This window comes from Microtus oregoni, unplaced genomic scaffold (assembly GCF_018167655.1).
Source record: "Microtus oregoni isolate MIOR12 unplaced genomic scaffold, Mior012 000015F_ref0000493, whole genome shotgun sequence".
Classification (NCBI taxonomy): Eukaryota; Metazoa; Chordata; class Mammalia; order Rodentia; family Cricetidae; genus Microtus; species Microtus oregoni.
The window spans coordinates 27,407,216-27,429,942 of NW_024543074.1; the positions used below are offsets into that span (position 1 = coordinate 27,407,216).

At 41.7% G+C, this 22,727-nt stretch overlaps 1 protein-coding gene across 1 annotated transcript in view; it reads left to right on the forward strand.

The window, feature by feature from the left end:
• The window catches only part of LOC121456306 (NACHT, LRR and PYD domains-containing protein 1a-like), a 67,462-nt gene that overhangs the window by 22,360 nt on the left and 22,375 nt on the right, over positions 1-22,727 (forward strand). The window contains exons 4-7 of the mRNA XM_041664370.1: positions 19-1,693; positions 5,886-6,056; positions 13,530-13,700; positions 16,142-16,231. Of these exons, the coding sequence (XP_041520304.1) occupies positions 19-1,693; positions 5,886-6,056; positions 13,530-13,700; positions 16,142-16,231 (2,107 nt within the window). The remainder of the gene's footprint in view (positions 1-18; positions 1,694-5,885; positions 6,057-13,529; positions 13,701-16,141; positions 16,232-22,727) is intronic.

The following is a 22,727-nucleotide window of genomic DNA, read 5'->3' on the forward strand; positions in this document are numbered from 1 at the left end:
TTTTTCTCCCTTATTTAGGAAGTGTTCCAAAAATATATCAGAACCTTGAAGAAAATGATCTTTATAAGACAGAGACCTTGAAAACAGAGGGCTTGCTCCAAAATTTCACACAGCTAATACTCCTACAAAAATCTTGTCCAAGAGACTGGGAGAGCATAGTCGGAAAAAGCTGGTATCAATGTGTAGCAGAGAAGAGAGGACATCTGATTGAGATCCAAGATTTATTTCGCCCAAACCCAGATACACAGGAAACGCCTCAATTAGTTGTATTACAGGGGGCTGCTGGCATTGGGAAGTCAACACTGGCCAGGCAGGTGAGGAGAGCATGGGAGGAAGATCAGCTCTACAGAGATCGCTTCCAGCATGTCTTCTACTTCAGCTGCAGAGAGCTGGCCCAGTACAAGCAACTGAGTCTGGCTGAGCTCATAGAAAAAGACCAGGCTGTGCCCACAATTCCCACCATGGAGATCCTGTCTCACCCTGAGAAGCTGCTCTTCATCCTAGATGGCATAGATGAGCCAGCTTGGGTCTTGAAAGATCAGAATCCTGAGCTGTGTCTGCACTGGAGTCAGACACAGCCTGTGCACACACTTCTGGCCAGTTTGCTGGGGAAATCTGTCCTGCCTCAGGCTTCCTTGCTGCTCACAGTTCGGACCACAGACCTGAATAAGATCATTCCTTCTTTGGGACAGCCACATTGGGTGGAAGTCCTGGGCTTCTCTGAGTCTGGGCGGAAGGAATATTTCTACAAATATTTTTCAGAAAAAGGAGGAGCGATTAAAGCTTTCAGCTTGGTTTCCTCAGACCCAGTGCTCTCAACACTGTGTGAGGTACCCTGGGTGTCCTGGCTGGTCTGTACTTGTTTGAAGCAGCAGATGGAACAAGGGGGACAACTCTCACTCACCTCAAAGACCACCACAGCCCTCTGCCTGAAATACATTTCCCTGATTCTCCCAGACCATGCCCTACTGACCCAGCTCAGAGGGCTCTGCTCACTGGCTGCTGAGGGGATCTTCAAAAGAAGGACCCTGTTCAGTGAGAGCGATCTCTGTGAACAAAGGTTATCTGGTGATGTCATTGGCACTTTTCTGAAGATTGGAATCCTTCAAAAGCAGCCCAGCTCTCTGAGCTACAGCTTTTCCCACTTGTGTCTCCAGGAGTTCTTTGCAGCAATGTTCTGCATCTTGAGGAATAAGGAGGAGAAACGTGGTGATAGGAAAATATACAGAACTGTGGAAACACTGATAGAAGTGTATGGGAGAGAAGACCTGTTTGAGGCACCCACCATACGCTTCCTGTTTGGCCTGTTGAGTAAACAAAGGGTTAAAGAAATGGAGAAGATCTTCATCACCCGCTTGCCTCTGGACACCGTGTGGGAAATGCTATATAAAGCCAGGGCATTGCCCGAGCACCTGGATCTCTGTTCTCTGGGGTTGTTTCACTCTTTTTATGAGACTCAGAATGAGGGGTTCCTGACACAGGTGATGCGCAATCTTCAAACAATAAAGGTCTGTAACCCAACAGATATGGCTTACCCAGTGTTCCAGACAAATGTGAACCACCTGGTGGTCCAGACAGACGTGGAGCTCATGGTGGTCACTTTCTGTATTAAGTTCTGCCGCCATGTGAAGAGGCTCCAGCTGAGTGGATATGGACAGCAGAGACCAACACTGTTGGCCTCCAGGATGGTTCTGTGAGTATCCAGACACAGCCCTCTCTCCAACTTCTCTGTGGATCCCATAAGCACACGTGTTCTAGGCACCAGCACCACCCTAGGCTGGCTCCAGGACAGCGGGGTACAGGTCACCAGTGGCATCTAACTGCTGAATCTGATCTCCTTTCTCTATTTGCCTCTGTGTGCCTGACTATACAATGGAGCTATAAGCATTTATCTTTCTCTCTGTCTCGGTAAGGACTACCCACCTGCTCTGATTCAAATCTTCACCCTTCACAAGGTTCAAAAGGCCCACAGTTATTGGTTTCACCATGCTTTCTTTCTAAGAAACTGCTCATTCAGCTCCTGCAAGAACCATCCTCTCTCCCCGTGACAGTGACCTTGACGCTGATGTCTTGCCCCATCTCCTCAGAATTCATATGTATGAGAATTCCTATGTTTTCCCTACCCAGTTTGTGTCAATGTAGGCAGTCTAGTCCGGGCACTCAGCATGAAGGCTTCCTAACTTCCTGCCAATCCAGCAGCAAGATAGACCACCCCTTCCAAGATCGCCTACACTGGGCAGAATGCTGACTGGGATCAGTATGTGTCTCTCTCCCTTCCAGATGATTCACTCCAAAGCGCTGTTTTTATGGCTGACCCTAACAATCAATTACAGGGGGAAAAACTGTTCTGAGTATCTCAAAAACTGATAAAAATTCTTCTCTGATTAAATTCATCTCCACCCTTCACAAGGTTCAAATGGCCCACAGTTAGCTGACCCTCTTTCACACCATGCTCTGTCTCTAAAAAACTGCTCATTCAGCTCCTATATGCACCATTCACTATCCCCAGGACAATGACCTTGGCCCTAAGGTCTTCCCACCAACACCTCAGGATGCATACTTGTAAGAGTCCCTATTTTTCTTGCCCAGATGTCTTCCTTGTATGTGTCATGAAGGCAGCATGGCCCTGACACTCAGCCTGAAGGCTTCCTAACTGCCTTCCAATCCCAGCAGCAACACAGACTTTGCCTTCCACAGTGCTGTAGTGGTGACTCAGTACCAGGATGTGTCTCTTTCCTGTCTAGATGACTCACACCCATCAATATTCATTAAGCACTCATTTTATAAAAGGCACAACCAATCAGCTACAGGAAGAAAACTACAAGTACTGCCAAGAGGATCTCAAAAAGTGGAGATAAGGAAGTCAAATATACTAATTACATAGGGCATGACACTTGGAACGACCAGGCACACACCAAGTATCAGGGAGGAAAATGCTCACTCAAGTGAACCAGAAAGGAAAATATTCACAGAGGAGGAGTGTAGTAATAAGGGCGGCGGATATTTTCATTTTGAGTCTTCTGTTTCTACACACTGAAACTTTTCCCAGATAAGCTGAGTTGACTTGTTAGCAAAAGTTTGAAATTCCATTATTCTGGTGGTTAAAACTGGGATATTTCTTGAGTTCTGGCTTTGACACCAACATGAGCAACACAGCAAAAGAGGTGAAAAGCCCACATAAAAAGTAAATGACTTAAAAGTAGTATAGCAACTGTTAGAGAACAGGAAGGGAGTAAAGAGAGAAAAGAAAATGAGTCAGAGAGAGCAGACATGATCAAACTATGTTATACACATATGGGAAGTTGTCTCAATGACTCATTTGATTAGAATGACGTAATTAAAAACCTACTTGTTGTAAAAGAGTAAGGATATATCAATTATCAAAACAAAAAAGTAGCTTTTATAATTCCATGTATCAGGAAGGACAGCCTTAAGAATTGGAGTAGCTGAGCTTGGTCTGGCACATTTGTCCTCCCAAACTCAGAAGGTTGAGGCAAGAAGACCAATATGTCCCAGTATGGCCTGAGCTACCTAGTGTGCGGCTGTCTCAAAATATTACGGGCTAAGAATGTAACTCATCGGTAGAGAGATTGCCTTTGCTGGTTAATTCTCTGTTGCTGTGATAAAGCGTCAAGGTCAAGGCAGCTTACAGAAGAGTTTATTTGGGCTTCTGGTCCCAGAGGGCTCAGGGTCCATCGTGGCAGAAGGAATGGATGTGACTGGAGCCCCAGCTGAGAGCTCATTCTTGAACCACAAGCAGGAAGCAGAAAGAGTGCACTGGGAATGGCTCAAGATTCTGAAGTCTTAAAGCCTGTGCCCTGTAACATACTTCATTCCACAGAGCCACACCCCAGGAGCATTCTTAAATAGTGCCACCAAATGAAGACAAGGCATTCAAATGCCCACGATTCTTGGTCACATCTCATTCAAAACACCACATTTAGGAATCCCAAAACCCTAGATTTTGTACAGAGCATGAGGTAAAGAATTGGAGTATAACTATTAATCCCTTTTCTATATACTTTTCTGCAGTATAACTGAGTCACACAATATATTATATTCATGTTTATTTACTTAATGAATTAAGACTGTCTTCTCTAGTTGCTAAAAGTCTAGTTACCATTCTGAATAGCTCAATAAAAACAGTTAAAAAATAATATTCTCCAGGGAGAACACTTTGGCCAGTTGGACAGTTTTTTCTGTTCTTGGCTATTTAAGGTAGTTACTGTCAATGGTTATAAACAAGTCAGCCTTGGATGACTTTGCTACAGATGTTGCAAGTAGAAAGGTCTTCTAAAGTGGACCTTTAGAAGAATTCTAAGTCGGTACAGAGACAGGCCACATAGCACAAAAGAAACCAGAACACCAGCCTGCTTGGAAAGGACAGTGGCGTTAGGATCCTGGGACAATCCGGTGAGAAAGGAAGAGGCTTTAGCTGCTAGAGAGAAGGGAAAGTTGAAAGGGAAAGTCAGCCAGACAAAGCAGGGGGGCAAGCAGGAGGCCATTGCACACTCGGAAAACATTTCAGGTGTGAAGACTGGCCAAAGCCAAGGGAAGGGAAAGACCAGTCCAGGGAATTAAAGCATCAAAGATTGCAAGGTGAGCACTTTCTGTATGTGGCTCATAATGGCACCTCTTGGTTTTGGAATAATGCATTCTGAAGTTCCACTTTCAGTCAGTGCAAACACTGACCATGCACCCAAACTGCCATCCTTTGACGGCAGGGAGGGGTTCTGTGCTTAAGACCATTGCTGGGCTTGTAGAGGATGTGGATCCATTCCCAGCACCCCATCAGATGGCTCACAACCACCTTTAACTCAGTCCCAGAGGGTCCAAAGCTCTGATTGTATCCTCTGCGGGATTCTGCATGCACAGAGCACACACAGACAGGCAGGAATACAAATGTACACATAAAGTAAAAAATAAGTAAATTCTTTTAAAATCCACCAGCTTTCAAAGTTTAGTATTTTATTTCCTTGACAACTCTTTGGTTCTATGAAACTGGAATGAAATATTTTATAGTTTTTGTTCCAGTTAATGTTGGTCACTTTTCATCTGTGTTTCTGGAGTTGTGGTTTTTGAGTTGTTATTTTGTTTTATTTGTAGAGTTTGGGACAGAATGTTGCACAGGCCAGGCTTGAGCTGCTCCCAGCCCCTTCAGGTTTGTAGCTTAGGCTGGCCTAGAACTCACCACTTTCCTGACTTCATATGCTTGCTTTTTACATTAAAGGAATTCACTACCACTCTAAGCTGATCTCTCTCTCTCTCTCTCTCTCTCCCTCCCTCCCTCCCTCCCTCCCTCCCTCTCTCCTCATTCTCTGTCCCTTCTCTGTAGTTTTCTAGTCCTGTAAAGATATAGGGACCATGTGAACCAGCACGCCTGTGGTGTTTTTGATCATGCTCAACATCCCATCACAGGCATGCTCAGTTACCTCTGCTGAGCTCTCTTCCCATCTCCCCATTCCAGGTTATCTTTACGAAACTCTAGACTTCTGTTCCAAAGGAAATCAGGTATATTCACATCAGAAGGAAGAAGGCTTTGTGCCAGGCATTGTACTGGGCATTCTAGAGTAAAAAGAAAAGACACCAGTTACCTGTTCACACCCTGTAGGACACCTAGACTAGTCAGACACAGACACACAAAATGAGCAGACAGCATGCTATGTTAAGGATATAGATGAGGAACCACCCAGAAGAGAGGATCAAGATGCTGGAACAAAGGAGGAGGTAGAAGCTGGTGAATTCTAGGGGTGGCATGTTGAGGCCTGGTGCTCAGGCAGATAGGAGCCTAACCTGCTGTGTAGGGCTGTGCACATCAGACCATGCATACACAAGTTACATCCCTCATTTCTTCTCCCCACCCCCGCCATATCTCTCTCATTCAGGTCGAGGTGGATCCCTTTCACAGATACCAGTTGGCAGATTCTCTTCTCCACTCTTGAGATCACAGGAAGCCTGGAGAAGCTGGACCTAAGTGGAAATCCAATGAGCTCCTTGACACTGTGGAGACTTTGTAAGACCCTGAGATGCCCTGGATGTCACCTAAAGACATTGTGGTGAGTCAGACCTTGGTTCTTCCCTGAAGCACAGATGGGTTGAATGGAGACCAAATGCAAAACCTGAGTCTAGGGTGAGGCCTGGTATTCATCAAATATTCGCCAAGCTTTCTTGACCACCCCTGTGACAGATGCCAGATTAGCTATGATAAACAAATGGGGTTCTGTTCTTAGAGATCATGAGAGACTGACATGCAGCAAGGAACCTCACTACCAACCAACCCATGAGGTCATGAATGGAGCAAACTTTCTGAGAAAGGGATCAGGAGAGTTGCAGAACACAGAGACAAAGTGAAGCAGGAGGACAGAAAACTCCAGGCCCAAGGAATGTCAGCCCCCATTTCCTCCTGCTCTCTGTCCTTGCAACCACCTTCTACTCCGTTTCTATGGACTCCATCTTTACTAAGATTCCACATGAGCAGTGAGATTATGCTCCAGTGAATAATCTCCAGTGAGATTATTCACCAGTCTATGGCTGGTGAATGTCACTTCCGATGGCTCTTGAAATAGACCGTGAGCTATTAGACATAAAGCAAAGGATAACCAACCTACAACCCACAACCTCAGAAGACCTAGACAATAAAGCAAACCCTAAGAGAGACATATTTAGGAAGGAGAAAAAAAAGACAAGATCTCCTGAGTAAACTGGAAGTGTGGAGGAGGCATGGTAATGGTATAAGGGGAGAGGGGAGAAAGGAAGAAGAGTAGGAAAAATGTCTAGCTTAATTAAAAAAAATTTAAAAATTTGTAAAAAATGAAATAGAGCAGGTCTGAGGCAGCAAACTCCACAGGAGCAACCACCAAGAGAGCAGGCTCAAGTCACAGACCTCTGCGGAACTGGGTCCAAGTCAGGACCTCTGAGGGAGCAGATCTGAGTCAGTAACCTTCACTGGAGAAGGCCTGAGTCAGTGACCTCCACCTGAGCAGGCCCAAGACAGCAGCCTCCACAGGAACAGGTACAAGGGAGAAACCGCCGTGGGAGCAGGCCAAAGACAGACACTTTTGTGGGACCTGGCCCAACACAGGGACCTCTGCAAAAAGAGGCTGGACCAGCCACCACCCTGGGAGCAGACATGAACAATCTCTGGGATTTCAGAGGAACCCTTGGGAGCACTGAGCAACCTTCAGGGGTGCCTGGAACCATGGCCCTGACTACACCACAAGGAGCAACCATCTGAACCTTAGGTCCACTAGCACCTGGAAGACTGATCAACAGAGACACAGCCCCAACTGCACCAATCAGAGGAAAAGGTGGGTAGACAAGGTAAGAACACACTCAACACCACAAAGAACAACACAACACCAACAAAAACTAGTGGCTCTACAACTGCAAGACATGAACACCCCAAAATAGATGAAGCAGAGGACAATGACCTACAAAATAACTTTAGGAGAATGTTTGAGACCCTTAAAGAGGAAATTAAAAATTCCCTCAAAGAAATGGAGGAAATGACAAATAAAAAAATTGGAAGAAATCAACAAATCCCTTAAAGAAAATTAAGAAAAGCAATCAAACAGATGAAAGAAACTATTCAAGACTTAAAAACTGAAATGAAAAAAAAAGGAAACACAATCCAAAGGAATTTTGGAAACAGAAAATATGAAAAAATGATCAGGAACCACAAATGTGAAAAAAAGGGTGGAGTCAGGAAGACACCAGAAGTCGCCAGAGAAGCAAGATGTGAGGTAACAAGCCATGAGCCTTATTGCAAAATATAGAATAATAAAAATGGTTTAAGTGGTAAGACCTAGCTAATAATAAGCCTGAGCTAATAGACCAAACAGTTTGTAATTAATATTAAGCCTCAGCGTGGTTATTAGGGAACTGGTGCGCAGGAGAGAAACCCCAAATTGCAGGTAGTTGAGCTGTAAAGAAAAAAAAAGATGGAATATCATGAGAGGAGCATCTTTAGAGAAACATCATAAGAGAATATAGAAAGGAAACCATCAGGAAAGTGTATAAGTGTCTCCTCCAAACCCTTCAGATAGAAAAGTCTTTGGGCATTGACTCCTGGATTTTTTTCCCCAATACCCTGTGCAGTCTATGAGTTGACTGTTCTCTAGACTGCAGTATAGGTGTCCCACAGGGTGTGAACAGGTGGCTAGTATCTTTTCTTTTTCATCTAGAGTACTCAGCACAGGCCCTGGGACAAAGGAGGGACCTTGGTAATTCAGACAGCCTCTTCCATTTGATGTGAATGTACCTGCTTTCATTTGGAGCAGAATTCAAGAGTCTCATAAAGTAAAACTGGAAAGAGGAGATGGGAAGAGAGCTCAGGAGAGGTGGTTGAGAATGATTCTGTGGTGGGAGGTTAAGCATGGTCATAAACTCTACAGATGTGCTGGTTCACATGTCACATATCTCTCCAAGAGAAAGGGGAGAGGAGAGATAGATATATAAATAGGTAGATAGATAGATAGATAGATAGATAGATAGATAGATAGATAGATAGATGATAGATGGGAAGATAGAGACAGGAAGAGACAGAGACACACAAAGACGTAAATTTATAGACACACACACAGAGACAGAGACAGACAGACAGGCAGAGAGAGAAGGGGGAGAGAATATACATGACCCTGAATGGTAAGGCATTCCTTTAATGTCAGTAACCAATCATACAAAGGCAGGTGAACCATGAATTTTGAACCAGCCTAACTTACAAACTGCAAGGAGCTGTGAGTAGCTAAGAATCCGGTGTGTGCAGAATTTCATCACTAACACTGTAAACTAAACAAGCTAACAAATTCAAAATAAAACCACAAGTCTCAAAACACAGATTAAAGATGACCAACTTGACTGAAACAGAAAGTATAGGATGTTTCCTTTTTGCATTTACAAAACCAAAGAATGCTAAGAAAACCAAACACTAAAATCTAAAGGATTGTGTTTTTTTTAAAAAGTTTAATGAATTAATTAATTTTGATTTTTTTGAGACAGAATTTCTCTGTGTAAATAGCTGTCCTGGAATATTCCCTTTGTAGACCAAGCAGACCTCCAACTCACAAGAGATCCTCTTTCCTCTATCATCCAAGTGCTGGAATTAAAGGCATGCATCACCACGGCCTGGCTATTTATATTTTACTTTATGTAATTGAATGTAAATGACCTCCAAAATCTCATAGGGAGTGGCACTATTAAAAGGTGTGGCTTTGTTTGAGTGTATGCTACATTGTTGGAGGAAGTGTGTCACTGTGGGGGAAGGCTGTGAGGTCTCCTTGGCTCAGGATACCCCTGAAGGTATCAGTCAACTTGCTATGGCCAGCATATAAAGATATAGCCTGCACCACATCTGCCTGCACACTCCATCCCCACCCTGATGATAATGAACTGAATCTCTGAAACTGTTAGCAAGCCTTCTGTATTAACTGTTTTCCTTATTAGAGTTGCCATGTCTGGATGCAAGCCCAGAGTACTATAACTACTGGACAGGTCTGCCAGACGGAAACTTTACAGAGAAATAAGGAAACAGATGTTATGACTCAAATGGATTTAACAGACATCTATAGAATATTCCATCCAAACAGAAAAAAATATACCTTCTTCTCAGCACCTCATGAAACCTTCTCAAAAACTGACCACATATTAGGTAACAAAACAAACCTTAACAGATACAAAAATTAGAATAACCCTATGTATCTTATCATGTCACGATGGCTTAAAATTAGAATTCAACAGCAATACTAATTTCAGAAAGACCACAACACATGGAAATTAAACAATGCTCACCTGAATCATAAATGGGTCAAGGAAGAAAGAAAGGGAGAAATTAAAGACTTCCTAAAATTTATTGAAAATGACCACATAACACACCCAAATTTATGGGACACGTTGAAAGCAGCGTTAAGGGGAAAGTTCATAGCACTAAATGCCTACATAAAGAAGTTAGAAAAATCCCACACTAATGAGTTAACAAAACACCTGAAAACTCTAAAACAAAAAAAGCAAATTCACCCAGGAAGAGTAGAAGGCAGGAAATAATCAAATTGAGAGCTGAAGTCAACAAAATAGAAACAAAGAAAACAATACAAAGAATCAATGAGACAAAGAGTTGGTTCTTTGAGATCAACTAAATAGGGAAAGCTTTATCCAAACTAACCAAAAAGCAGAGAAAGAATATCTAAGTTTAAAGCCGGGCGGTGGTGGCGCACGCCTTTAATCCCAGCACTCGGGAGGCAGAGGCAGGCGGATCTCTATGAGTTCGAGACCAGCCTGGTCTACAAGAGCTAGTTCCAGGACAGGCTCCAAAACCACAGAGAAACCCTGTCTCGAAAAACCAAAAAAAAAAAAAAAAAGAATATCTAAGTTTAAAAAAAAATCAGAAATTAAAAGAGAGATATAACACCAGAGATGGAGAAAGTTCAAAGAATCATCAGGTCTTATTTCGAAAACCTGTACTCCACAAAATTGGAAAACTTAAAGGAAATGAACAATTGTCTGGATAAATATCACTTGCCAATATTAAATCAAGACCAGAAAAGCAAATTAAATAGATCTATAACTGCTAAAGAAGTAGAAACAGTCATTAAAAGTTTCCCAAGCAAAAAAACCCAGGACCAGATCTCAGCTCAGAATTCTACAAGATTTTCAAAGAAGAACTAATACCAATGCTCCTCAAATTGTTCTGCACAATAGAAGCAGAAGGAACATTGCCAAACTATTTTTATGAGGCTACAATTACCCTGATACCCAAACCACACAAAGACATTACTAAGAAAGAGAATTACAGACCAATCTCACTCATGAGCACTGATGCGAAAATACTCAATAAAATAATGGCTAACTGAACCCAAGAACACATCAGAAAAATCGTTCTCCATGATCAAATCAGCTTCATCCCAGAGATGCTGGGATGGTTCAACATAAAAAAATCTGTCAATGTAATCCACCATATAAACAAAATGGAAAAAAAAAACACACGATCACCTCATTAGATGCTGAAAAAGCCTTCAACAAAATACAACATCCCTTCATGATAAAGGTCTTGGAGAGAGCAGGGATACAAGGAACATACCTAAGCATAATAAAGGCGAAATTCAGCAAGCCAACAGAAAACATTAAACCAAATGGAGAAAAACTCAAAGAAATTCCACTGAAATAAGGAAAAAGACAATGTGTCCACTCTCTCCATATCTATTAAATGTAGACCTTGAGGCTCTAGCTAGAGCAATAAGACACTAAAAAGAGATCAAGGGGTTACAAATCAGAAAAGAAGTCAAACACTTACTTTTTGCTGATGATATGATAGTTTACATAAGTGACCCCAAAAATTCTACCAAGGAACTTCAACCACTCATAAACACCTTCAGTAATGTAGCAGGATACAAGATTACATTGAAAAAACTCAATAGCCCCACTTTACACAAATGATAAATGGGCTGAGAAAGAAATCAGAGAAACATCACCCTTGCCAATAGCCACTAATAGCATAAAATATTTTGGAGTAATCAAATGAGTAGAAGACTTGTACGACAAGAACTTTAAATCTTTGAAGAAGGAAATTGAAGAAGACACCAGAAAATGGAAAGATCTTCCATGCTTTTGGGTAGGTGGAATTAACATAATAAAAAAGCAATCTTACCAAAAACAATCTACAGATTCAATATGATGCCCAGCAAAATTCTTCATAGACCTCGAAAGAACAGTACTCAACTTCATATGGAAAAGCAAAAAACCCAGGAGAGCCCAAAGAATCCTACACAATAAAGGAACTTCTGGAGGCATCACAGTCCCTAACTTCAAACTCTACTACAGAGCTTCAGTACTGAAAACAAACTGGTATTGGCAGAAAAACAGACAGGAGGACCAATGGAATCAAATTGAAGACCCGGATATTAATCCATACACCTTCAAACACCCACCTGATTTTTGAAAAAGAAGCAAAAAATATCAAATGGGAAAAAAGAAAACATATTTAACAAATGGTGTTGGCATAACTGGATATCAACATGTAGAAGAATGAAAATAGATCCATATCTATCATCATGTACAAAACTCATCCAAATGGATCAAAGACCACAACATAAAACCAATCACACTGAACCTCATAGAAGAGAAAGTGGAAATTACACTTAACTCATTGGCACAGGAGACTTCTTCCTAAATATAAATCCAGTAGCACAGACACTGAGAAGAACAATTAATAAATGGGACTCTTGAAACTGAAAAGCTTCTGTTTAAAAACAAAAAAAAAAAAAGGACATAGTCAACAAGACAGAACGGCAGCTTACAGTATGAGAAAAGACCTTCATCAACCCCACATCAGACAGAGGTCTGATCTCCAAAATATGCTAAGAACTCAAGAAATTGGTCATCAAAAGAACACATAATCCAATTAAAAAAAATGGGGTACAGACCTAAACAGAGAACTCTCAACAGAGGAATCTAAAATGGCTGAAAGACACTTAAGGAAATGTTCAACATCTTAGCCATCAGAGAAATGCAAATCAAAACAACTCTGAGATTCCATCTTACACCTGAAAGAATGGCCAAGATCAAAAACACTGATGACAACTTATGCTGGAGAGGATGTGGGGTAAAGGGAACACTTCTCCATCACTTGTGGGAGTGCAAACAGGTACAGCCACTTTGGATCATCAATCAATATGGTGGTTTCTTAGAAAATTAGGAAACAAACTTCCTCAAGACCCAGCAATACCCCTTTTGGGTATATATCCAAAGGATGCTCAATCATACCACAAAGACATGTGTTCAACTATGTTCATAGCAGCATTGTTTGTCATAACCAGAACCTGGAAACAACCTAAATGCCCCTCGACCAAAGAATGGATAAGGAAAACATGGTGCATTTACATAATTGGATACTACACAGCAGAAAAAAATAATGAGATACTGAATTTTGTAGATGAATCTAGAAAACATCATATTGAATGAGGTAACCCAGACTGAGAAGATAAATATAATATGTACTCACTCATAAGTGGCTCTTAGACATAAAGCAAAGAAAAACCAGCCTACAGTTCACAATCCCAGATAACCTAGATAACAAAAAGGACCCTAAGAGAGATATACATAGATCTAATGTACATGGGAAGTAGAAAAAGACAAGATCTCCTGAGTAAATTGGGAGTATGGGGATCATGAGAGAGGGCAGAAGTGGAGAGGAGAGGAAGGAACAGGAGCAGATATATATATATATATATATATATATATATATATATATATATATCAATAAAAACAATTAAAAAATGAAATATACCGGTGAGCTGTCCTGAGCCTTGTGGAGCTCTGCCTTGGCCAGTCACAGCAGAGCAGTGGTCCCCAACCTGTATTACACTGCTCCTGCTGCTCAGCTGTGGGAAACATGGAGTTACACACCCGGACTAGACAGGGCATTCCAGAGAGCTAAGCACTGCTAACACCGCGTGCCAGGGCTCACAAAGGGAGACCTGAGCTCAGTTCCCAAGAGCAGTGAGCTCTGGAGAAGCTGATGGTGAGCATCTCCCATGCAGGCTTGTCAACTGTGGCCTCACATCCAGCCACTGTGAGGACCTGGCCTCAGTGCTCAGTGCCAGCTCCAACCTGACTGAGCTAGACCTGCAGCTGAATGACCTGGGAGACAGTGGTGTGAGGCTGCTGTGTGAGGGGCTCAGGAGTCCTGCCTGCAACATCAGAATCCTGCGGTAAGTAAGACCCCAGTATTCCCTCTGGGCTGGAGGCAGGGGAAAGGACACAGGTGCATTACTAGATGACAAGACATCGAAAAGAAAAGGGACAGATAATGTACAGTCAACCTGACTCCTGTCCAGCTGTGTCTCATACACCGTGACTTGGGCAAGTGACATTCTTCTCTAAAACTCAATGCCATACCCACCTCATGGATTGCAATGACACAAAATGTGCATATGTACCAGGTAGGGAGCTGGGCACAGTGGAATCGTATGTATTAGCAAGGCTGTATATCCTGGAAGACTCCCAGGGTTGCCTTACTCCAGGACAATGCTTCAGTCATTTATTCATTCAAGGATCCATGCATGCATCCTTATCAGGGCCCCTGTGTGCCAAGCACTGGTCCAGACCCTAGACATACAATCACAAACACACATGGCTCTGTCCTGCTGAAGCTGGGTGGAAAGAGACAGACATAGATCACCCGTCAGCAGGTGACTGTGTTGACAGGCTCTGCTGAATGCCGTGGACTCACAGTATTGTAAGATTGTCATGCTGTGAGAGGTGCGACTTTATTGAATGCCCACGAGGGTTGTCTGAGGCCTGAAGGAGAAATAGGACTTGGTTGGGCCAAGCTGAGACCAGACAAAGGCGGCAGAGTTGGGGAAAACTCTAGAACAGAAAGAGCCTGGAGGCCTGGAGGGTCAGCAGCTTTCACTACAGGAGCCTGAGATAATTCTCTGTACCAGAAACAGAGCCATTCCCCCTGAACTGAGTTTCACACAAGCTAGGCAAGTCTCCAAACTACAGCCCTGGAGACCCTCCTTCTCCACACAGCCCCTTCATGTTGTCTCTAAGCTTCTCCCTCCCCAGCACAAGCCCACAGCCAGCTTCTGGAGAACTTCCCAGAGGTTTCTGGCCAGTGCCCTTCATGGCCTCAGAGATCCACAGAGATCTGACCCCTGTACCCAGAGCCTTCTGGTTCTTCCAGCCAACAGGAGAAGTTCAGAAGTCCTGTTCCCTGGGACTTCCCTGTCAGGTCTTCTGCTCCAACTCTATTATTGCTTTTATTATTATTATTATTATTATTATTATTATTATTATTATGTTAATTACTTTGTTTGTTTATGTCTGTGGTTCTCAACCTTCCTAATGCTGTGACACTTTAATACAGCTCCTCGTGTTTTGGTGACCAAAAACCATAAAAATTTTTCTTCATTACTCCATAAATGTAATTTTGCTACTGTTATGAATTGCAATAAATATCTGATATTTCCAGTAATCTAGGCAACTTCTGAGAGGATTATTCAACACCCACACACACAAATCACAGCGCACAGTCTGAGAACCGCTGTTTTATGTGGGTGCAGGTGGCCCCAGAGACCAGAGGAGTCAAAATCCCCCAGAACTGGAGTTAAAGGTGGATATGAACTGTATGAAGTGGGTTCTGGGAATTGAACTCAGGTCCTCTGAAGGAGTAGTACATGCTCTTACCCACTGAGCCTTCTCTCCAGCTCTCTGGTTCAATTTTGAGCACACAGGAGCAGCTGGACAGTGAAGAGTCTTCCTCCACCTCTCTGGGAGCTGAAACTTACACAGCTGCTTGTCACCTTTGTTCCGCAGCCTGCTTTCAGCCCTGACAGTTTGTCACAAGGTGAAGAGCCTGTCCAGAGCTGGCCTCTGCTGCACCTGACAAGGCACAGCCTCTCACAGGTGCAGGAACCTTTCCCTCCTGCCTTGTCTGTGCCTCACAGTGGGCAGATGGGAATGATGGGTCTGTGTTATGGACTGAGGATGTGGAAACCCAAAGAGGGACACTACCCCAACTCCCAGAAATCCTGCAACTTGAAGATCATAAGAATGCAACCAGCAGAACTCAGATTGTGACTGCTGTGTGAGGACAAGGCTTCCTTCGTCAGCACAAAAGGAAATGGGGAGGGAGGCGAGAAGGGAACCAAAGTTCTTTCCATCCAGGTACACCCATGATCCCAGCACTATGTGTTTACTTTGAAGAGCTGCCCAGAATCCCTTTGGGGATATGACCGTGACATCTAGTCACTGAGAATTCTGATGGCTACTTGCTGCTCTTTGCCTACATAAGTGCCCTCATCTCCGGCCATGTTCCCCTCCCTGAGACAGTCTGTTTCCAATGACTGGTATGCGGGGGAGGTATATAAGTGTATAAGTGGTAAGACCCTTACTTCAGCTCTGCAAAGTTCCAAGGTCCTCATCCTGAATTCAGCACACTGACCAACCCCACTGAGACTGTATTGAGGACGCATCTCCCTCTGCTCAGCCTGCTGCTCTCCATCCTTTTTCCTGGATTTCACTCAAAAATAAGCTTACTAAGGCTCCTCACTGGCTCTACAGGCAACAGAGTCCAGAGTCCTGGACTCTGAGGCCTCATGATCCTGTGGTGGATCCCACAAGAAATAGCCTCCTCTTTTGCTTGCAGGCTGGACCAGGCCTTTCTCAGTGACCAAGTGATGAAGGAGCTCTGGGTCCTGAAGGCAGAGAATCCACGCCTGTTCATCTCCAGCATATGGTAAGGGGTAGACACAGAGCTCCTACTGGTCAACCCAGGCCCTATGTGCCTGCTCCAGTGTTGAGAGGTGGGAAAACTATCCTGAGGTGATGGGAAAGACAAACAGAGCCAGGAAGAAACCAAGAACCACAACAACCAAAATGAGGTGTGAGTAGGGTGTGTGTGTCTGTCTGTCTGTGTGTGTGTTACAGTTGTATGAGTTTAAAAAAATAGGATTATATAACATGCCTTCTTAATTTCTTCAATCAGGATATAATAATATAAGAAGCTGAGGGAGTGGTGACTCCTCAAGCCCTACAAGTGTGATGATAGTAGATAATAGTAGCCAGCAGTGAACCCAGGCCACAGGAACAATGAAAGCAGTCACCACACTGAGGAGAGAAAGACACAGACAGAAAGACTCTCAGAGAAAAAAAAAAACCTATGTATATCACTATCCCAATCCCAATATTCAAACACGTGCACACACATGAGCACACAGACACACAGACACACACACACACACACACACACACACACACTGTACTATGGGAGGGAGGGGAAGCCATAGAACAGGAGAGTCATCTTCCATTCGAGAGACTGCTAAAGCCCCACATTCTCCTAGTTTAGTCAATATCTGTTCCCAAGGTCGCAGCTGCTATGACACACATGAAATGGAGGGGGACTAAAGGCTTAGAGGGTCAGACATTCATTGAGCAGACATTCCTGTAGACCTACTGCACATCATGCACTATTGTGGGATGTGAGGGTAGATCAGTGAATAAGGTAGACATGAACTCTGTCTAGAAGGAAGGAGACGCTTGTTCTCCCATAGCCCACACAATTGTACCTGGGACCTTATGAGAGTCATGGTGGTCCTTATGACCTCATCCAAAACTGAAATGAGCAGAGGTGGACTCTCAAAAATGGGAAATGAGGGATGAGTAAAAAAGGAAAAAAAAATCATGCAGACACAGAGGGTTTTGTAACATTTTAAATATGTATTTATTAGACCATAAACAAATCACCTCCTACCTCTCAGACACTGACACAGGCTTGAGAGGCAATCTCATATACAATAAGTTTACTAATCTACCAATCACAAAACCTGTTGAGAAACCACCAAGGTCAATCTTCACAGTCACTCGGGATGGACGGGAATGTGATGAAAGGAAGCGTACACAAAGGAAGAAATAAAGACTCAGAAAAGTGAACTGTTCCCCAGGTCTCATACAACTAAAAGGTAGAAGGTACCTGAGTCCCTCACTAACATCAGGACCCCAGGACTCTGTTTTTTTAATTTTATTGATTTTTATTGAGCTCTACATTTTTCTCTGCTCCCCCCACACACACACCTCTCTCCTCCCCTTCAACCCTCTCCCAAGGTCCCCATGCTCCCAATTTACTCAGGAGATCTTGTCTTTTTCTAAGTCCCATGTAGATTAGATCTATGTATGATTCTCTTAGGGTTCTCATTGTTGTCTAGGTTCTCTGGGATTGTAATTTGTAGGGTGGTTTTCATTACTTTATGATTAAAAATCACTATTAGTGAGTACATGTGATAATTGTCTTTCTGGGTCTGGGTTACATCACTCAAAATGATGTTTTCTAGCTCCATCCATTTGCCTAAAAAATTCAAGATGTCGTTAGTTTTTTTTCTGCTGTGTAGTACTCCATTGTGTAAATGTACCACATTTTCCTTATCCATTCTTCAGTCAAGGGGCATTAAGGTTGTTTCCAGGTTCTGGCTATGACAAACAAAGCTGCTATGAACATAGTTGAGTCATTTCCTTGTGGCACTATTGAATATCCTTTGGATGTATACCCAAAAGTGGTATTACTGGAAGAAAGTTGTTTCTTAATTTTCTGAGAAATCACCACACTGACATCCAAAGGGGCTGTACCAGCTTGCATTCTCACCAGCAATGCAGAAATGTTCCTTTTCCCCACAACCTCTCCAGTTTAAGTTGTCATCAGTGTTTTTTATCTTGGCCATTCTTACAGGTGTAAGATGGAATCTCAGAGTTGTTTTGATTTGCATTTCTCTGATGACTAAGGATGTTGAACATTTCCTTAAGTGTCTTTCAACCATTTTAGATTCCTCTGTTGAGAGTTCTCTGTTTAGGTTGTACTCCATTTTTTACTGGATTATGTAATCTTTTGATGACCATTTTCTTGAGTTCTTTGTATGTTTGGGAGATCAGTCCTCTGTCTGATGTGGGGTTGGTGAAGATCTTTTCCCATTCTGTAGGCTGCCATTTTGTCTTGTTGACTGTGTCCTTTGCTTTACAGAAGCTTTTCAGTTTCAGGAGGTCCCATTTATTAATTGTTTCTCTCAGTGTCTGTGCTGTTGGGGTTATATTTAGAAAGTGGTTCCCTGTGTCAATGCGTTCAAGTGTTCCCACTTTCTCTTCTCTAAAGTTCAGTGCGGCTGGCTTTATGTTGAGGTCTTTGATCCATTTGGACTTGAGTTTTGTGCATGGTGATAGATATGGGTCTATTTTCATTCTTCTACATGTTGATATCCAGTTATGCCAGCACCATTTGTTAAATATGCTTTCTTTTTTCCATTTGACATGTTTTGCTTCTTTGTCAAAAATCAGGTGTGCAAAGGTGTGTGGATTAATATGTGGATCTTCTATTCGGTTCCATTGGTCCTCCTGTCTGTTTTTCTGCCAATACCAGGCTGTTTTCAGTACTGTAGCTCTGTAGTGGAGTTTGAAGTCAGGTATTGTGATGCCTCCAGAAGTTCTTTTATTGTACAGGATTGTTTTGGCTATCCTGGGTTGTTTGTTTGTTTGCTTGTCCTTCTATATGGAGTTGAGTACTGTTCTTTTGAGGTCTGTGAAGAATTTTGCTGGGATTTTTATGGGAATTGTGTTGAATCGGTAAATTGCTTTTGGTAAGATTGCCATTTTCACTATGTTAATTCTGCCTACACAAGAGTATGGGAGATCGTTCTAGTTTCTGGTGTCTTCAATTTTTTTCTTCAAAGATTTAAACTTTTTGTCATACAGGTCTTCCACTTGTTTGGTTAGAGTTACTTTGAGATATTTTATGCTATTTGTGGCTATTGTGAAGGGTGTTGTTTCTCTAATTTCTTTCTCAACCCATTTATCATCTATTTTACAGGAGAGCTACTGATTTTTTTGACTTAATCTTGTATCCTGCTACATTACTGAAAATGTTTATGAGTTGTAGAAGTTTGTTGGTAGAATTTTGGGGGTCGCTAATGTAAATTATCATATCATATGGAGAGAGTGGACAACCTTGTCTTGTTCCTATTTCAGTGGGATTGCTGGGAGTTTCTCTCTATTTAGTTTGATGTTGCCTGTTGGCTTGTTGTATATTCCCTTTATTATTTTAGGTATGTTCCTTGTAGTCCTGCTCTCTCCAAGACCTTTGCCATGAAGGAATGTTGTAATTTGTCGAAAGATTTTCAGCATCTAATAAGATAATCATGTGGTTTTATTTTTCAGTTTGTTTATGTGGTGGATCACATTGACAGATTTTTGTATGTTGAACCATCCCTGCATCTCTAGAATGAAGCCTACTTGATCACTGTGGATGGTGGTTCTGATACATTCTTGGATTCAATTTGCCAATATTTTATTGATTATTTTTGCATCAATGTTCATGAGTGAGATTAGTCTGTAATTCTCTTTCTTAGTAATATCTTTATGTAGTTTGGATATCAGGGTAATTGTAGCTTCATAAAAACAGTTTGGCAATGTTTCTTCTGTTTTTATTGTGTGGAACAATTTTCAGATTATTGGTATTAGTTCTTCTTTGAAAGTCTTGTAGAATTCTGAGCTGAAACCATCTGGTCCTGGGCTTTTTTGATTGGGAGACTTTTGATGACTGTTTCTATTTCTTCAACAGTTATAGGTCTATTTAATTTGCTCATTGTTCTTGATTTAATTTTGGTAAGTGATATTTATCCAGAAAGTTGTTAATTTCCTTTAAGTTTTCCAATTTTGTGGAGTACAGGTTTCTTAAATAAGACCTGATAATTCTCTGGATTTCCTCCATGTCTGTTATGTCCCACTTTTCTTTTTTTTTTTTTTTTTTTTTTTTTTTTTTTTTTTTTTTTTGCTTTTTCGAGACAGGGTTTCTCTGTGGTTTTGGAGCCTGTCCTGGAACTAGCTCTTGTAGACCAGGCTGGTCTCGAACTCACAGAGATCCGCCTGCCTCTGCCTCCCGAGTGCTGGGATTAAAGGCGTGCGCCACCACGGCCCGGCCATGTCCCACTTTTCATTTCTGATTTTTTAAATTTGGATTCTCTCTCTATTTCTCTCTCTCTCTCTCTCTCTCTCTCTCTCTCTCTCTCTCTCTCTGCCTTTTGGTTAGTTTGGATAAAGGTTTGTCAATTTTGTTGATTTTTCTCAAAGAACCAACTCTTTGTCTCATTGATTCTTTGTATTATTTTCTTTGTTTCTATTTTGTTGACTTCAGCTCTCAATTTGATTATTTCCTGCCTTCTAGTTCTCTTGGGTGAGTTTTCTTCTTTTTATTCTAAAGTTTTGAAGTGTTCTGTTAATTCACTAGTGTGGGATTTTCCAAGCTTCTTTAAATAGGCATTTAGTTCTATGAACTTTCCTCTTAACACTGTTTTCAATGTGTCCCATAAATTTGGGTATGCTGTGTGGTCAATTTCATTGAGTTTTAGGAAGTCTTTAATTTCTCCCTTTCTTTCTTTCTTGACCCATTGATGATTCAGGTGAACATTGTTTAATTCCATGTATTTGTAGGTTTTCTGGAATTAGTGTTGCTGTTGAATTCTAGTTTTAGGTCATGGTGATCTGATAAGATACATTGGGTTATTCCAATTTTTTTGTATTTGTTGAGGTTTGTTTTGTTACTGAGTATGTGGTCAATTATTGAGAAGGTTCCATGAGGTGCTGAGAAGAATGTATATTCTTTTCTGTTTAGATAGAATATTCTATAGATGTCTGTTAAGTTTATTTGAGACATAACATAACATCTGTTAGTTCTCTCATTTCTCTGTTTATTTTTTGTCTGACTGACCTCTCCAGTGGTAAAGTGTTGAAGTCTACCACTATTAGTGTGTGAGGTTTAATGTGTTACTTAAGCTTTAGAAGTGTTTCTTTTACATATGAGGGTGCCCTTGTATTTAAGAAATAGATGTTCAGTATTGAGATTTCCTCTTGAAGGATTTTTCCTATGACTAATATGAAATGTCCTTCTTTGTCTCTTTTGATTGATTTCAGCTTGAAGTCTGTTTTGTTAGATATTAGGATAGCTACACCCACTTTTTTGTAGGTCCATTTGATTGGAATATTTTTTCCCAACACTTTACTCTGTGGTGATGTCTGTCTTTGAGACTGAGATGTGTTTCTTGTATGCAGAAGAAGGATGGATTCTGTTTTTGTATCCTGTTGCTGGAGGTCCTTCCGCTCCTTCAGCCAATAGCCGCTGAGATACCAGCCCTTTGGGGCATGGCCTCTCTCTTTTAAAAAGCAGCCACTTCCCTCCTCACTCTCTCTTGCTTCCGGCTCCGCTTCTGGCGACTAGACTTCTTCCTGATTGCGCAGAGGGCTGTTGTCTGGGATGGTGATCTGTACGTTTTTTCCCCTTTAAATAAATACCATCCTATTAATCATAATTCCAAACTGGTGTGGGATTGTTTGTGATTTATGCCTTCATCAGTATTCAATCTGTTAGCCTGTGTCTTTTTATAGGTGAGTTGAGTTCATTTATATTAAGGGATATTAACGACCAGTGATTGCTATCTTCTGTTAACTTAGTTTTTGTTGTTGGTGATGCTAATTTGTGTGTTTTTCCCTTCTTTGGGATATGTTGCTGTGTGGTCATCTATTGTCTGTGTTTTTGTTGATGTAGCCAACTTCCTTGGGTTGGAGTTTTCCTTCTAGTTCTTTGTGTAGGGCTGGGTTTGTGGATAGGTATTGGTGAAATCTGGTTTGTCATGGAATATCTTATTTTGTTCTCCTATGGTGATTGAAAGTTTTGCTCAATATAATAGTCTAGGTTGTCATCTGTGGTCTCTTAATGTATGCATAACGCTTGACCACAACCTTCTGGCTTTTATTGTCTCCAATGAAAAGTCAGGTGTAATTCTGATAGGTCTGCTTTTATATATTACTTGGCCTTTTTCCTTTACAGCTCTTAATATTCTTTCTTTATTCTGTATGTTTAATGTTTTGATTATTATGTAGTGAGGGGACTTTTTTTGATCCACTCTGGTTGGTATTCTGTATGCTTCTTGTATCTTCATAAGTATATCTTTCTTCGGGTTGGGAAAATTTTCTCCCATGGATTTTGTTAAATTTATTTTCTGTACTCTTAAGTTGAATTTCTCCTTCTTCTAAAGCTATTATTCTTAGGTTTGGTCTTTTCATGGAGTCCCATATTTTCTGGATATTTTGGGTTAAACTTTGTTAGATTTAATGTTTTCTTTGACTTATAAGTCTATTTTCTCTATTGTATCTTCAGTGCTTGAGATTCTTTCTTTCATCTCTTGTATTCTGCTGTTTAT